This window comes from Adiantum capillus-veneris, chromosome 30, assembly GCF_014529385.1.
Source record: "Adiantum capillus-veneris isolate H3 chromosome 30, ASM1452938v2, whole genome shotgun sequence".
NCBI lineage: Eukaryota > Viridiplantae > Streptophyta > Polypodiopsida > Polypodiales > Pteridaceae > Adiantum > Adiantum capillus-veneris.
Window position 1 is genome coordinate 7,641,411 of NC_140960.1, and position 18,565 is coordinate 7,659,975.

Here is an 18,565-nt window from a genome sequence, read left to right on the forward strand (position 1 = left end):
ATCAAGCCACTAAAGACCTAATGGATTAGGCCCTAGCCAACCTCTAGATCCCGATCGAGGGGCCTGAAAACCCTAGCAACAAAAGAAGAAGAAGAAGAAGAAGTTCTTACCAACTTAAAGTTCCTCGTCGAGTGGCCCAAGCATTTTAACAGTTCTCTCGACTTATGGGACCCCGTCCAATGGGCCCCAGGTTACTAGGAACAAAGCAGGATCCCCACACACATAAAGGCCTAGCGTAAAAACCGTTGATGTGGCAGCAATTGTACAGATCACCCGACTTTTGCATTAACCTACTGACGGGGCAAACTGTACAGACAGTTCCATGTGCCACAAAGTGATAATGTGGCATGACCTAAAGGACAGACTTCGGACACAAAGAGGTCAGAGCCCATCTGCAAGATGCAGAAGAAGTTGTGACAACTTACAGAACACGAGGCCAAAAATGAAAGGACACCAAAGTTTATAAGTTGTACCAACTTATCAACTTATGGGATCTTGTCCGATGGGGCCAAAGGAACAAAGGATGCGTAAAAGCCCGATGACAAATTCCCGCAAATTGTGTAGCTAACGTGGCTGCCATATACTTCCCTGCGATTTACGTATTAACATGGCAGCTATGTGGAATTTTGCGATTTGCATTGGCTCAGCCTGGCACTAGCTTTAGGCCCCAGATGCTTTTGGACTTGAAGCTTTTCATGTACATTGCTTTTGGAAGGCCCAAGGCCTATCAATAAAGTGTCAAGGCCTCAGTGCCGAGCAGACCGCTTGGAAGCATAGCTGAGACGAGGACCCTTGAACATTGTACTTTGTGAGACATTAATAACAAAGAAATACCGAAAGGGGCGCCAATCTTTGGGGCCAATCTCTCTGGGCGCAGAACTTCGCCATGCCGTGTCGTCTCTCTCTCAGTTTTGTTCAGTTCTTTCAATTTTCTCGCGTATGTTGTGGTAGATTCTCCACTCACAACACACATGGATTCAGTCGATGAATCCCGCCAAGAGGAAACTGTGACACTCGATTATTCCCGCATGGGCGAGAACAATGAAGACTCCAATGAGCATCGTCCATCTTCTGAAGATTGAGCCGGGCCATCTCCTCCTATCGAGTACGAAAGGATAGAGATGCAACAGCAACAACAGATTGATGCTTGTGCGTAGCAAATGCTTCGATACTCCAAAGATTCACAGATGCGAATTTTTGGCCAAGTACTCGCTTGACGAGATGGCGTTCCATCATCAAATCACCTCTAAAGTTGACACTAAAGAAGTCAACTACGCCTAGGTCTCCTGCCCAGAAGGTGTATTCAAAGGATGAGTTTGAAGAAACAATAGAACGACGAGTCAGTAAAGTCATGAAGACCAAGAAGTTGCCCGGAAGGCAAAAGTCGAGCAACAGACCATCCAAGCTACTTGGGTCGAAAATCTACTTTTGAAAATGCCAAAAATGCAAAGAAACGAGTTCATCCTCATCTTCCGAAGATTGCTCTAACATTTATTCGACCTCCTAGTACATTGACGAGGGAAGAAAGGGCAAGAGGAGGAGAAAGATCCAGAGACATAGCAAAGGCAAGAAGAAGGCAAAGAAGGGTCAATCCCATAGAAGATCACAGATGTACATTGACAGTTTAGACGAGGATTTTTTCTGCTTGGACATTTCAACAAGAATAATTTCTGGAGTATAGGAGGAACCCAAAGATTTTAAGGAGGGCAGGCAAGCAATAAAGTTTGACACTTTTTCTAGCTTCAAGGATACCCACAGAGCCCTCGCTTTCATTCAACATTTTGATAATGCATACTCCAAAGGATGCTATTCAAAGCACTCTAAAGTCCAAAGGGCAGCATCCTACCTCAAGGGGAACACACAGACTTGGAGGTCTACCCTGCTTGTACAGAGGGAGGCACCAATAAAGTGGATTCAATTCAAAAGAGTGTTTACTTCCTCATGGCTCACTTAAGAATATGAATGTGATATGATCACCGCTGGGAATCATCTAAGGATGACCAAGGAAGACACCCTGGATACTTACTACCAGAGATTTTGGGACACTTTCTAACCAACCTCTTCTTTCAAGAAAATTACGATCAAGCGGCAGATAGAGAGATTTCGTTGTGCACTACCTAAAGAAACACGAGATTATTGTCTGCTGCAGAAGTCCGAATCCATGCAACAATTGATGGGAGTCGGGACATGAAAAGCAAGGGTTTGCAATGCATGGGGGTCTTGTGTACCCCAGAGATAGATTAGTCACAGCTCAAACAAACATAAAAAGCTTCAAACTCAAAAGCATCTGGCTCTAAAGCTGCCAGCATAAACTGTGGAAATCCGTACAATCTACACGTCAGCAATCAGTGCATTTCACGGACGTCCATACAGTGCCACGTCAACATAGCGCAAAATCCGGAGCGTTCGTATTGGCTTGCCACATCAACAATTGGTTGCGCATCTTCTATGTGTGTGCGCGCGCATGTGCTCGTTCGCTCTATTTATCTCTAGTCACTTGGGCCCCATCAGACGGGGTCCCATAAGTTGGTGGGAACTCCTCTTTAAAAATAGGCCACTTGTCAAGACTTTGCCTGTTCATAAAATTTCTTCTGCTTCTTCTTTTGCTTCCTCTAGCCTTTAGAGCCCTCAACCGGGATCTGCAAGTCGGCTCCGTTCTTCAATGGCTTGACCCGTCAACAATATTTGACAATCCCCCTTCTTGAAAGAAAGTAATCGTTCGCAATTACAGTAAATTTGCAAAACAACTCAAATTAGCTTAAAAAAATTGAGGGTCATTCCGAGAGACAATCACAGGTTGAAGCTCTTGATATCCGTTGGCTACTCAGAAAAATCTCATCCAATAAAGAGTCTCATTCCAAATTGGAGCTCTTAATATCCTAGGTCTTTAGCTTCCCAAAAAAATCTCATCCAAAAAGGAATATTCAGTGATTGGTACATCACAATGCAACACAAATGCTCACATATGCATATTACAAGATATAGAAACATAAAGTCGTCAATGAACACTCCGCCCGCAAATAACCATCCAGCGCTAGGCCATGAGCTGTTCAACAACTCCCTCAGCACTCCTCCCGCATAACCTAAAAAGGTTCGGGCCGGGAGATATAGAGGCCTTTTACAACCAAACGCCCCCCAAACCGCAACCTGCGTCGTTTGGAGGTTCAAGCATACAACCAAAACGATCCCTAGACATCTCGTCTACGTGGTTCGGAGGTTTTCAAGCATACAACAAAACGCTTCCCACATATCTTGTCTGCAACGTTTCGAGGTTCAAACAATACCAAAACAGCATTCCTCACTACTCCACCCGGGAGTAAATCACCAAGCATTGAACCAGTATTAAAACCAGAGTCAATTCAAATTGACACCAAGACAGGTTCAAAACAAATACCATCCACTTCAAACAAATTCTCAAAAAAATTTAGAAAACTCCTAAATCGAACTGAAAAAGTATTCTCGACATCAGTCAAGCTAGAAAGTTGACAGGGCTTCCTCCCGAAGCCTGCACCAAAGTTTGAGTTAAATTTCTTCCATAAGCTCTCAAATAGTCAAAACAAGCCTCGACAGAAAATGTGCCTATGGCAGTGATAGTAGTCCCAAGACATAGCAATCACACTGGACCTCCAACAAAAATTCGGATGGACCTCCTGTAGTAGGAACATAAGCCTAGAAAGCTTCGAATGTCATGTACAGATTTCAATTCTGGCAATGACCTAATTGTTTCCACTTTGGCGCGATCCATACATAGCCAATCCTCTGAAACAATGTGCCCAAAGAAGTGAATCTCTTCCAAAAAGAATTCACTCTTCTTCGCATTAATGAGTAGCTTGTTCTTGCATAACTGATTGAAAATTGCGGTCAAGTGATCCCTATGCTCCTCTTCAGACTTTGAGTAGACGATAATGTCATCAAAGAAGGTACCCACGAAGTTTCTATGTGGTCTAAATATTATATACCTAGATGAATCCAGGATATACCCAGATTCACCCTTGAAGGAAAGTGCAAGGTATAGCCTCATGGTAGTCACCCACGAGACAATATAACCATCAGCTCCATCATGCATAGTATTGACTAAATACCACAACTAAATATTATGTCCATCATTGTATTGAACATGGCAGGAGCAATTGTGAGACCAAATGGCATGACAAGAAACTCTCAAAGACCAAATGTTGTCCTCAACGCAGTCTTATGGACATCTTCTGGCCTAATGCGTATCTGATGGTACACTCTTGAGGTCTATCATGAGAAACAGTGACGCTCCCTCAAGCCGATCAAGGATGTCATCTATCCCTCGATATGGGGAACCTATTCTTGATAGTATTCTTATTCAAAGCGTGGTCAATCCACATGCGCCATGAACCATCCTTCTTCTGCACTAGGAGTACAGACGAACAAAAAGGGGATGACTTGGGCTGAATCAGCCCCTTCTCTGAAAGCTCATTGACTTGACTCATAACTCCTATTGGGCTGCACTAACCCTATGCGGTGGTCTATTCGGTGGGACTAGAACCTAGCACAAGATCTATGGTATAATCCTCAGGTCTTTCACGAGGAAACTCCTCTTGCAAAGAGTCTGAAAAACAATCACTGAAACCATCAGAGAAGTTGACCTATCTTTATCTAAGGCAGACAAATTAGATACAACTTCAGGTACTTCTTTTGCAAAGATCAAGTACGCAGAAAGATGATTCTTTATTACAGATGAAATAGCAAAAGCAGAAACAATTGGAACAGAGTCGCCTTTAAGCTTTACATCAAGGACATGAGTCTTTTCTCTATGTACAAGGGTAATCTTTTTGTTGTAAGCATCCACCATAGCATGCTACCTGTAACACCATGGGATACCCAATAACACATCACAACCCTCAAGAAGCATAATATAAAATTCTTCCACGTCCACATAACTCTGAATGTGCAAATGAAGTTTGTCCAAAATGGGAGTACCAGGCTCTGAATGAGCTGGACAACCTGCTTCACCTGTCATACCCATCACCTCTACACGAATATACCTAGATGAATCCAAGATAAATCCAGATTCACCCTTAAAGGAAAGTGCGAGGTATAAACCCATGCTAGTGATCCACAAGACAATATAACCATCAGCTCCAGGCATAGTATTGACTAAATACCATGACATCCCAACTAACGTCGTCAGTGCCCAATAGTGGGTATAGAACTAGGTACTAACACATCACCTCTACACGAATGCCGAAACTTTGCTTGCAATTCTAATGATATGAACTTTGCACGAGCTCCTGGATCAAAGAAAACCAACATCGTCTAATCTCTAACTTTGCCTCAAGCTCTACGTGGCATCTATGTTTGGCTCGTTGAAGACCAAATCTGGGACAAGTCCCGCATTGGGCTTTGGCTTCTTTCCTTTATACTGTGTCTTGTCATCCTTATCCTGTGACTCCTTTTGTGGGCATTCATTCGCAAAATGTTCGTCCTCTTCACAAATTAAGCATTTCTTGGCCTCTCTTAGAGCTTTCTTTTCTTCAAAAGATTTGCCAAAAAATAGCTTTTTCTGTCCTTGTCCTTGCCCAAAAGAAGGTTTAGACTGCTTCTTGGACGTGTCAAGTTCATCAATGGAGGGTTTCTGTTGCGAAATTGGCTTTATCTGACAAATGATTCTAAATGAAGAGCAGATATTTCTAGTGCATCATTCAAAGTAATGACAGGAGCATTGTGAACGGGAATATTTGTAAGGCCACCAGGAACGGGTACTTCTGATGCATCATATCGGATAGGTGACAAAGAGCATTGGGAAGAAGTATTCGACCATCCGGAAATGGACATCTTTGATGCATCATAGGATGGGTGGCATAAAGCATTGCGAAGGAGATTGTATCGTAAGTTCGATAGGAAAGGACTAGGTGAGGTGATGCGTCATAGGATGGTGACATAAAGCATCGCGAAGGAGATTGTACCGTTAGTTCAGTAGGAAGGACTAGGTGAGGATATTCTTGATGCGTCACAAGGTGGGTGACGAGGGCATCGAAAAGGGAATATTCCATAGTCAGGAGGAAATTCCGAACTATGTTAGAATTGTGCACAAGGATGAGCAAGCACTTGAATGAAGATGGGTTCCAAGGAAACTTTGGGGAAAAATGGATGCTTTCTAAGAAAGCGGGTTGCTTTTCAAGAAAGCAAGTACTTTCCCCGCGAGGAGGTCTATGTCTGCATTGCATCTATGCATGTGGTTGCATCCAGGGACGCCTAGGAAGTGCAGTGTAAGCATTGGTTTTTAGTTCACAAGTGCTATTTGAGTTTTTGAACAGATCACACTTTTTATTAAGTGGCCGATTGCCCACTTATTAAGTCGGCAGCCCATGGTAAAAATGAAGCATAAAAAAAGAGAGCCAGCGCTCCCCTTACGGCTAAAAACAATCAACGCTCCTTCTCTCTCCTCTTTCTAGGCTATCACCAGCCATCTCTTCTCTCTCTAACCTTATTCCGGTCGGCTTGCATCCCAAGGCGCCCCCCTATTCTCGCCAGCCTCTCAAGGCTATCAAAAACAGCCAGCGCTAGTAGCCAGAAAAAGCGAGCACTAGCAATGGAGGAGGGGCTGTCATAGATTTCAGCCGTGAAGACTGTCATTGCCGGTGATGCACATGGCTGCCCCGAGTGTACAGATGTCGCCAAGACCCAATGCGAGTTCCATCGCGAAGAAGTGTCTACAAAGAGAGTTTCCATCGCGAAGAGCTGCTGTTTTTCTCTGTTTTCAGCCCGTGAACATCGTAGATGGGGCTAATTTACAAGAAGGAACCCAAAGAGCACACCTGTGTGCAAGATTGGAAGTGAGGATTCTCTGCAACAAGAACTCTTCCCGGGAATTGCTTTTCGAGAACCGAGTTGCGTTTCGAGTGATGAGATTTTGGAGGTAACGTTTTTCATGTTATGATCTCTAAGTATTTATTTGCAAGTGTACTTCCTCTTCGTGAGGGAGTAGGAGCAGAGGAAGGCATAAGCCTCTGCAAGAGAGAAGCGCTCTGAGGAACTAGAGCCAAATCAAACCAAGGGTTTCGTACCCGAGTTTGGGAAGTAGATCCACGGATCTCGGAGAGGTAAACTCTCGGGTTGTGATCCAAAAGTTGCGATTCCCAAGCAAGGACTTCGCATCCAAGGAAAGCAGAGTTATTTTGCAAGAAGAGGATTTTGGGAACAGAGTCGGAAAAGAGTTGCAGGGATGCCAAGCCCCAAGTCTGGAAGTTGAGATCCAAAGGCGAGAACCTTGATTCTCAAGGATTCGTAATAAGGAACAGCAGTTCCTTAGAATAGGGTTTTGCCCTAGGAATAGGAAGCTGAGACTTTCAGGAACCATCGAGTCTGGTAGTACGTTCGGTTCAAGTGCTTTTATAGACTTCTCCCCAATAATAAAGATACTTTTACGAGGGGGGGTGAAACCGGCCCGTGGGGCGGTAGACGTTAGCTTTCACCCGATTCTTTAACACTTGACTATACGACACGAAGCAATGACTTAAAAGGAACCTGTAACTGAGACTGGAAATTACACTTCAAAACAAAAGCACGGCCAGGAAGCTAGAATGCTCCCAAGCAGACAGCGACACCTGTAGACCCCAAAGGTTGGCGCCCCTTTCGGTATTTCTTTATTCTTTAACGGAGGGAATAAAAACCTGTGAATTTCCTACAGGCTGCCCCGCATAATCCGGGCTGAATTCCACCTGTTCTAACCCGATTTCTATACTAGGATGCTTCACAGTCAATATCCCCTCACAAGAGATGACTTTCCCGACGCATACGGACACTTTGCAAAACCTGGCGAGAATCTACAGCACGCTGAATTCTCTGTTTTCTGCTCCGAAAATGTGCCAGATCACCTCTACAACGGTCCCCTCGCGTCCCCGAACCTCCTAGGGGTATTAGGGTCCGTTTAGGGCCGAAACCCTAAACCTGCAAAAATACACAGCAGGCTGTAATTCTCTGTTTCGGGCTCCGTTTCGCGTGCCGGTCGCATCCGTAGCAAGTCCTCGAGCTCCCACACCTATAAGGCTACTTGCCCTTTGAATCCGACGAGATTTCGCATGTGAAACCTCTCCGAATTCACTTGTACCTTAGGGGGATTAGCCGCTAGCTAATCCAGTACCTGTGCAAGAGGCTCTTGCCTCGGTAATCGCGCATGAACCCACATAATTGTACATTGGTCAAATGAAAAGCCCACTAGAGGGGCATAACATAATGCTCATAGGGGGGAGCGAGAGTAGTGCGTAGCGTGCAGGGCATCACTCCTGGCACCGCACTGTACATAAGGAAGCACTCCATAGCTCTTGCAACCTGTAGGCAGATTGGTCAAATGAAAAGCCCACTAGAGGGGCATAACATATTGCTCATAGGGGAGAGAGAGAGTAGTGCGTAGCGTGCAAGGCATCACTGCTGGCACCGCATTGTACCTACGGGGGATTAGCCGCTAGCTAATCCAGTACCTGTGCAAGAGGCTCTTGCCTCAGTAATCGCGCATGAACCCACATAATTGTACATTGGTCAAATGAAAAGCCCACTAGAGGGGCATAACATAATGCTCATAGGGGGGAGAGAGAGCAGTGCGTAGCGTGCAGGGCATCACTCCTGGCACCGCACTGTACATAAGGAAGCACTCCATAGCTCTTGCAACCTGTAGGCAGATTGGTCAAATGAAAAGCCCACTAGAGGGGCATAACATATTGCTCATAGGGGAGAGAGAGAGTAGTGCGTAGCGTGCAGGGCATCACTCCTGGCACCGCACTGTACATAAGAGAGAAAGGAAGCACTCCATAGCTCTTGCAACCTGTTGCAATCCGCCTACTGCTGAAAAATGCGCCCCCTTACTCTTGTAGACTCCCCTCAAAGTGGCAGAAGTGCTCATAGAGTGACCCCTCGCCCAGTTTCTGATTTTGGCCAACTTGGCTAAAAATATCTCAATTGGTGCGTCAGTTGACTTGGCAGCAGAGCAATAAAATGTTCCCCTGGTCATACCGAAGGTAATGACGCGGACACATTTTCAGGTCCAAAATAGCAGTTCCCTAAATTTTAGGAGATGCTTCCATGGCACTCACACTGGTCATCTGACCATCAATCACCACTGGAACCACATCGGAAAATGCAATGTCGGCCAGCTATAAGGTGATTTACACTCGTAGCCCCACCGTGGCTAACCTTAGTCCATTTGCCCAACTTCAATGCTCACTTACCGTCCGGCCTAAACTCTCACTGTCCGCCTTACACCATGCAACCCGAGCATTGGCATTTCCAAAGGGATGCTTTAAAACAAATCAAATAAATTTCCCCCAAAAAGAAATCAACAAGTAAAGTTGCCATAGACTCGTGACAGGGGGACCAGTCCATCTTTCGGTCCCGAGAACTATGTCGTTCTTCTCGCCCTCTCTCTCCTCTTTTTCTCTCTATTTCTCTCTATATCCTCTAGCTTCAATATTAAGTGATAAATTCCATTTATCCGAGAATAGTTTATATTGTTATGTGCTCCTATTTGTGAAAATTTATTTGTGGGAGGCACAGAAAACTTTGCTACAGCATTGCCCTTGACTAAGAACAGTTTGCTCTAGACCCTCTCTTGTTGTTGTTAAATCCATCCGGATCTCCTTTCGACAGATTGTTGGGCACTCGCATTCTCAATCAACTGCGCCATATTCATGACAATAGTCTTTGTGTAGTAGTCCTTGATTTTCTTGAGGAATACGCAACAACACTTCTCAATCTGTTCTGACAATGGCAGAAACCTATAGGAGGTTACTGGCAACAATGCGGCCCAGGACTGTTTATTATACTCTTCAGATTTGCACATTGTTTAGCATTCAGCACGTGTCATTCCGTCATCACATCCACTTCAAAAGTGTTTGTAAGCCATGCACATGCAAAAAGTTGTTTGAATTGGACCCACGTTGCAAAGGCTTGACCCTGATTCAACAATACCGTTCACCATTGAAGCGCATTCCCTTTCAAGAAAGTGGCAGCCTTGCGTATCTTCGAAGACTCTGTGAAGTTTCCTCCAACATAAGCTGTATCAAACTATTGTATCCTTGTAATCCTTAGGTTGACTGAAAAGAGTCAAATTGTCAAAAACACGTGCCCGCAAAAGTGCTGCTCCACGATTGTCCATTCCAGCACTCGCATCACCTGTTTTACTTGTCATATCTGCATTTTGGGCATATGGCTGCGAAAAACCAGCCATACCAATTGTACTCCAAGCACTAAGAGACACCCTAAACACTGGCTTGGATACTCATGTTACCATACATAAGGTTAACCATGATTGTCTGCATTGTCCCAAACACATTCCCTGGCATATAACCTATGGAAGGTCCAGCCATAGCTTGAAACACTGAACCACCTCCAAAATAACCAAGATATGCAATAGGTAATTGAAGGGTCCGACGCATAGCATGTTCGTTACTCCCCTGACCGTTCACAAACAGTTCCTGTCCAAGTAAAGCAAATTGCTTGCGATCAATGGACACCATTGGTTGCTCAATCACATGGGCTTTCCCTCAAACATCACGATACCTCTGTGCATTAGAAATCTCCTTTTCCTGCGATGGCTCAATCATGCCTTGTGTCGGAGCCTGAAAACCCTGTGTCGGCGCCTGAAATTCCTGTGTAGGAGCCTGTTATAACTCCTGCATCCTTGGGTTCTTAGCCAACTGCTGAAACATTTCCATGCAGCTACGTAATTGAGCTTTGAACAACCTGTACTCTTCTTGAAGAGTTAAAGGAGCTTTCCTTTGTGCCATGTGAGGAAGATGCCTCTTCAGGTACTTGGTCTCTCTTCTCTACCATGACAATAAGCTCTATGTTGCTTTCACCCACAACAATCCACGCTGCACTTTTTGAAGAAAAAGTGACCATCCTGTCGATGGAACCATATAACCCGCCTGTACAAAGTAGAGGGCGGTACTAATTTAACTACCTGTTAACTTTACACAAAAGAGAGCACAGATGCGTCCAGCGACTAGAATGTCATTGCACACACGAAGACCGACACCCTGTAGGCTCCAAAGACTAACGCCCCTTTCGGTATTTCTTTATTCGATTGAAAATAGATGATCCGAACACTTAGATCAATCTCTCATCACGCTGTCCAAACCTGTCAAGGGCTGAATAGCAAGTTTCTGACCTGATTTCAGCAACATAACGACGCCAAAACCCTGTAGCTCAAAAGTACACCTCTAGGACACTTTTCCTTGCATACTGGAAGCTTTCCGTTGGGAGTAACAGGCTCTAAATGACCTGGCATGCCAAACCTGCTTCACATGTCATACCAATCTCTTTTATACGAATGCCCAACTTTGATGCTATTCTGGAGATATGAAATTTGCACGGGCTTCTACATCAAAGAAAACCAATATTGTCTGGTATCTCACTTTGCCCCAAGCTTTGCACAATTTTGTGGCATCTATATTTGGCTGGTCACCAACCAAATCTAAGACAAGTTCTGCACTAGGCTTTGGCTTCTTTCCTTTATGCTTTGACTTGTCATCCTTATCATGTGACTTCTTCTGTGGGCATTCATTCATAAAATGTCCCTCCTCTTCACAAATGTAGCATTTCTTTGCCTCTCTTAGAGCTTTCCTTTCTTTAAGAGATTTGCCAAAAAAATGCCTTTTCTGTCCTTGTCCTCGCCCAGAAGAAGGTTTAGACTGCTTCTTGGACGTGTCAACTTCTTCAGTGAAGGGTTTCTTTGTGGGAGGCACAGAAGACTTTGATGCAGCATTGCCCTTGGCTGAAAACTGTTTGCTCTGGGACCCTCTCTTGTTGCTATTAAATCCATCCGAATCTCCTTCCGACAGATTGCTGGCCGGCAATCCGCATAAAGGCCTCTCAATCTGTTCTGACAATGGCAGAAACCTATAGGAGGTTATCAACAACAGTGCGGCCCAGAACTGTTGGTTATACTCTTCAAGATTGCATATTGTTTAGCATTCAAGTTTTCAACACGTGTCATTCTGCCATCACATCCACTTCAAAAGTGTTTGTAAGCCATGCACGTGCAAAAAGCTGTTTTGAAATGAACCCACGTTGTAAAGGCTCAACCCTGATTCAACAATGCGGTCCACAACCTTACGTATCTTCAAAGACCCTGTGAAGTTTCCTCCGGCATAAGCTACATCAAACTGCTTTATTAAGGTCAAAGCCTTCAATTGATCTTCAAAACTCAGTTCCCTTGAAAGTTTCAAACTTTACTGTTGCCCACCTTTCTTGTAATCTTTAGGCTGACTCAAAGGAGTCGAATTCTCATAAACCAATACATGTAAAAGTGGTGCTCCAAGATAGACCATTCCAGCACTTGCATCACCAGTTCTGTCAATCTGCGTTTTGGGCATATGGCTACGAAAAACCAACCATACCAAATTGTGTTCCAGGCATTCGAGATGGTCCATAAGCACCCTGAAAACTGGTTCGACACCCATGTTCCCATAGATAGGTTAACCACGCATATTTCAATTGTCACGAACCCACTCCCTAGCATATAACTTGTGGAAGGTCTTGACATAAGCTTCAAACATTGAACCACCTTCAAAATAACCAGGATATGAAGTAGGTAATGAAAGGGTCTGACGCATAGCTTGCTCATTACTCCCTTGACTATTCACAAACGTTTCCTGTCCCAGTAAAGCAAATTGCTTAAGATCAATGGACAATGGACACCGCTAGTTGCTCAATCACATGGGCTTTCCCTTGAGCATCATGAGTCCTCTGTGCATTGGAATCTTCTTTTTCTTCAACGGCTCAATCATGCCCTATGTCGGAGCCTGAATCATGTGTAGGAGCCTGTACGAACTCCAGTACCCTTGGGTTGTTAGCCAACTGCTCAACATTTCCATGCAGCTACGTAGTTGAGCTCTGAACAACCTATCCTCTTCTTGAAGAGTTAAAGGAACTTTCTTTGTGCCATGTGAGAAAGATCCCTCTTCAGATACTTGGTCTCTCTTCTCTGCCATAACGACAAGCTCTATGTTGCTTTCACACAACAATCAACGCTGCACTTTTTGAAGAAAAAGTGATTATCCCGGCAATGGAACCATACAATCGGATGTACGCAATTGAGGGCAGTACTAATTCACTTACCTGTTAACTTTATATAGAGCATTGATAACAAAAGAGAACACAAATGCGTCCAGCAACTAGAATGTCGCTACACACCCGAATACCGACACCCCGTAGGTGTCACGAGGACGTGGCAGTTGCTAACCTTAGTTGTTAGTTTCTTTCCAATAATTTTTGTTTAATTTTTGAGTCCCTCTTTTTTTGAGTTTGCAAATGATCGGACATTGTATGGCCAGTGTGAAACATTAGTTTCTGTCACAAAGTGATGACGTGGCGATCGATAGCAAAAACCCTAATTTCTGCCAGAAACCCTGATTCCTGCAAACCCTGAATTCTGCCAAAAACCATGATCTGCAAAAACCCTAACTTCTGGAAACTCTAACCCTAATCTATGGCCGAAACCCTAAAGTGACTGAAATCCTAAAATCTACCACATGGCCAATGTACGGTATTTCCAGAAATTGCGGCAGAAAACGCGGAGCTAAAAAAAGACATGATGAGCGACGCAATCTCAGCTTTTGGCTACACGCTTTAGAGATGGAGAGAGATTGCATTATTTTACTCTCTTGAGAGAGAGCGAGAGAGAATTTTCATTGCTTTTATTTTTGAAAGCTTTTGGGGCTCTACTTTTGGGCATCCCTTGTAATCTTTATATACGCGGTGAGAGGCTCACTCTGCAGAGCATCTGGACGCAAAGTCTGAGAGTGAAACCCTACCTGCTCTTTGTACTTTTGACATTGATTTAATACATAAAGAAATACCGAAAGGGGCGCCAATCTTTGGGGCCAATATCTCTAGGCATAGAACTCTGTCGGGCAAGTACAAATCTATTGTGCTCTGTGAATTGTTTTGAAGTGGTTATTTGGTGTTGTCGCGATTGAATCTTGACTTGGAGTGTCCAAGTCTGTTACAGTTTCACTCGCAGACGGAGAGTTGGTCGGCACTGGAATTCTAGTAGTAAAAGGGTGTCTAAGCTCAATTCAAAGTCATCTAGGTTCCAGCGCCGCACTTAAATAAGTTGGTGGATACTAGGAAATTAACTCCATAGAGGCACAGTGACAAGATGGGGTCACCCAAAGAATATCACCTGAGAACTGGGCTACATTGCAATTTTAGACGTGGTCCCAGTGGTGAAAGATGGTCAGATGACCAGTGAGAGTCCAATGGAAGCATCTAGTCGAAATTTTGAGAATCCAGTGTCAATCCTCATGCTTTCATCTGTTTACTGTTTAGGTCCCTTGGTCAATGCCCATAGCTCTAACCCCTTTAGTCCTTTCGGCCCATCTTTTAAGTTGGACAAGCCACGTCACAAACTTGTGAAATACCCGTTCTTAAAAGAATTGTAATCTCCCTCGATTACGTCTACGAAAACAGCCGAAGGACAAAAACTTTCTTCAATACACTGACTGTATGTACTCGTGCACCACACTCCACAAATCCAGCACTTCCACAAAGACCAATCATTGATCAATCACAATCCGTCGAGGGTCGCAGATACAAACCATGATCATGGTAACCTATTTAGCAATCACATTTAAATCGTGTTAACCTTTTTAGGGATGTCTTGATCTATCAAATCTTGCTACTATCAGATTCATATCCTTTCTTCTCACATTTCAAGCAAACCATGCCCATGACCATCCCCACAAGGCAATACATTCACACACCATGCAATTACCAAAATCACATACTAGTTCACTGAACACTGAAATCACATAATAGTTCTTCAATAGACACTGACTGTATGTACTCGTGCACCACACTCCACAAATCCAACACTTTCACAAAGACCAATCATCGATCAATCACAATCCGTCATCGGTCGTAGATACAAACCATGATCATGGTAACCTATTTAGCAATCACATTTAAATCATGCTGACCTTTCACGGATGTCTTGATCTATCAAACCTTGTTACTATCAGATTCATATCCTTTCTTCTCACATTTCAAGCAAACCATGCCCATGACCATCCCCACGAGGCAATACATTCACACACCATGCAATTCCCAAATCACATACTAGTTCACTGAACACTGAACACCATGTTTCAATCATTCACTATAGCCATCTCGTTTAGTCCAACACTCTTGAATGATTGGAACACTGAACAACATATCGTTAGCTCCTGAACTCTTGATACAACTAGCTCTCTGTGTAGCCATCTCATCCTTCCGAAACTCTTGACGCACTCACATCTATATCCAGTCATCTCATCCAGATAGAAATCTTTATGCACTAGTCACATTCACTTAGATATCACATCCACCTCTAGTTCCTCTCTAACAGATGTCTAGATGCACGATTCAAATCATTCGTCAGATAAAATGCTACAAACATTTTATCTTTTCATCACATACTCCAACAATACACACATGAAAGAGCATGTTGAATTCTAAGAAATTTTTACTTCTAGTAATTATTTTTATAAAGTCATTCCACAAAAATATCATCATCCTATTAATAGCCCTAAAATCTCAATGAAAAATTAGTAATTTTATTCAATCTAAGGCAATCTATGACAAAAGAGTGGAGTGGCTCCTCTCTTCTGCAGTCCATCTGTACTAGATTCAACTTACTGATTTATAGGTAACTTTCAGAATAGACGCTGCTATTAATCCAAAAGCTTCAAGGTACAATTCAAAACTGAAGAGAATCTACAAGGTTCTTTTCCGTATCCATTTTGCATCAAGAACCAAAAAGTGCCCTTGACCAAATTATCTGGTGGACCTAACTTACCTTCCAATTCTTTTCTTGTGTCCTGTGACCTATTGGTACCCTCGCTTGCCTCCCCTCTCCAATAGCAGCTCAATCTAAATCGTCGGACTCTTCGATAAACCATCACCTAATTCCCTTTCTTCTTCGAAACTCTCCGAGGAACTATCAGCTGATTCTCTAACTTCTTCGGAACTAAGATGCATTATCAACGAATTTCCTTGGTTCTCTCTCTTCCTTGAAAGACTCTTTCCCCATTGAGGTGGACAATGGCTTGACTGTAGGAAAGCCAACATGCATACCAAAACCTTGCTTGGCATGTTCCATAGGTCTTTGAATGGAGTCAAACTTCTTTTGCAAAGAACACCGTCGGATCTCTTTTGGCAAACCATAGCATAACTGCTCAATCTCGTCCTTCAGAGTGATCCTCCTAAAAGAGGACACTAGAAAATAGGTATCCCAAAACCTCTCGCAAAGATCATCCAAAATGTCTTCCTTAACCATTCTCAACCCTATACCTCTTTCTGTGCAGTGCGCCGTTGCACATGCAGGTTGTGTTTTGGTTGGGGGGTTTGAAGGTGGGAGGGGAGGCAACACACCCTTGGAGTCACCAAGTATTCACTTGCTAGATTCTCTACCCTAACAAAAAGTTTGAACTCCATTTATGTACAAACAAAAGCGCCTTTGAGAATATTGTATAATAAGGAACAAGGACACGTAGCTTACTAATACAGCTCAAGATGAAGAGACGGGTCCTGGCAACTGTGGCAACCCCCCTGGATGTAGATATCCACACATCTTAATGTTGCAACCTTACAAACAATGGGAAGAGCATTGATGTCTCTCCACTGGCATGATTTTACATTTTCATTAACTTTTTTCTCATTGGAGATAATTCAATGCTACATAATAAGGACGATGCATAACCTTGATGCATGTTAGGATGTGCCCTTGAGGACTAAGCATGACCTGTAAATGAAGCACTCGTATACAAAAACCTTCAAAACCACATAGATCAGACCTTCTCGACATAGGGAGATAAGCATCCATTAACATTTGCATATTCCATATACACCACCCCTCACATTCACAGCTTTAAACATACACACAAATCTTCTCAAAACTGCAAATCTAAAATACAATCCATCAAAGAAAAAGCATAGGAAAATATGTTACTTTAAAAGCATAGGAAAATATGTTACTTTAAACCCAACAATCAATCGAATACAGACATGAGATAGGTTGTTTGCTCAAGCTTACTGAACATTGCAACATCACAATTTCTCAATCCTCCCATCTCCACATCAACAACCATTATTAGTACTGTTAGGGCTTCAGAATATAACTACCTAAAATTACTGGTGCCTGGGATATAGTTCCTTATAATGAGTCACATAAGAAAGAAGTGCATTCATACAAAGCAAAACCGTTACTAAAAATACTTTGAGGTGCATACCTGAGCAGCCAAAAGTTCAGCTTCTTTTTCTAGTTTGACCCTTTCTTCATCTACGTTCACGACCGCTTGCAAAGAAGTCAAATCAGTTGCTTCAATTTCGCGGGTCAAATGGTAGATATCCATATGATCTGGAATAGGCAGCTCTCTACAACCTATAGAAGCTAGAAGGGTTGACTTTCCACAACCATTCAACCCAAGCAACCCATACCGCCTACGCATACAAACATAAATTATCAAATCATAGGAAAAAGAGTTGTGCCAATTAACCATCAGCATACCTTCCATAATTGAGTTCAAGACTTGAGTCAACAATTAGATCGTGGCCATGGAACGTAACTGATAAACTTTCAATCTGACCAAATGGTAGAACCTGAGTTACTGTAAGCTTACTATCGTATCGAAAAAAAAGGGTAGAGTAACAAAGAGACGTTGGCTCATACATGAATATCTCTCGATTGTGGATGCGATGCAAGGATCCCTGTACATGTTCTATCAGTTATCTGCATGGAAGCGATCTCATCTGCAACTTCATTTGAGGTTGAATTTGAGACCCCATTGGTCTTAGATGAGGCTGCAGTGGTGGCAGTGGCTTTGGAGCCACGCTTTGCTGCAGCAGCTGCTTTCTTTTGAGCTGCCTTCTTCTTGCTTGCATCTGACACCATTGTTCTTTATGGCAAAGGCTTTCCGTAAACTAGATACTATGTATGTCCTGCCTGCTCAGAGGTAGGGAGGGCATTTTCAAGCAAAAAATCTCTTGGATCAGAAATGTGCCACTCAGCAAATCAAACACCAATGAATCAACACGAACACACACGCACAAATCTCTCTCTCTCTCTCTCTCTCTCTCTCTCTCTCTCTCTCTCTCTCTCTCTCTCTCTGTGTCTCTGTGTGTGTGTGTGTGTGTGTGTGCGCGCGCGCGCGCGCGTGCGCGTGCGTGTGCGACTACGAGCCCATTTGGATATCTCACCTGCCGAATGGAAGGTCCTCAGAAGAGATGGCACCGCAGAGAACAGGGTTTGCGAAACCGAGCAAAAATGGTGGCCTTCCTCTCCGCTACAACGCGAAGGGTTCGGGGAGCAAAAGACATTACTAAGCGTGCTCCCCCGCACTTTATATCTCTCGTCTGACACGTGTACCGACAGTAGATTTTTGCTTTACGCAAGAGAACCTTATGGAAAGGTTTCGAACTAGAGACGTAGACGGTACCCAGCTGTATAAAATCGAAAAATAAGGAGAATCAAATAAAATCCCTATCGCGGAGGCGAATAGCAGGTCACGAGCATCATAGCAGGCACATACCAGAAGCGAATGAGCAGGTGTCGACGACG

At 43.6% G+C, this 18,565-nt stretch overlaps 1 protein-coding gene across 1 annotated transcript in view; it reads right to left on the reverse strand.

Annotated features, from left to right (window-relative positions):
* Window positions 1-18,336, reverse strand: part of ABCF1 (ABC transporter family protein) — a 37,956-nt gene extending 19,620 nt beyond the window's left edge. The window contains exons 1-4 of the mRNA XM_086507618.1: window positions 18,205-18,336; window positions 17,678-17,950; window positions 17,516-17,589; window positions 17,238-17,448 (exon numbers count right to left, since the gene is read on the reverse strand). Coding sequence (XP_086363744.1) covers window positions 17,238-17,448; window positions 17,516-17,589; window positions 17,678-17,899 — 507 coding nt within the window. The 5' untranslated portion in view covers window positions 17,900-17,950; window positions 18,205-18,336. The remainder of the gene's footprint in view (window positions 1-17,237; window positions 17,449-17,515; window positions 17,590-17,677; window positions 17,951-18,204) is intronic.
* Window positions 18,337-18,565: the final 229 nt, after the last annotated feature.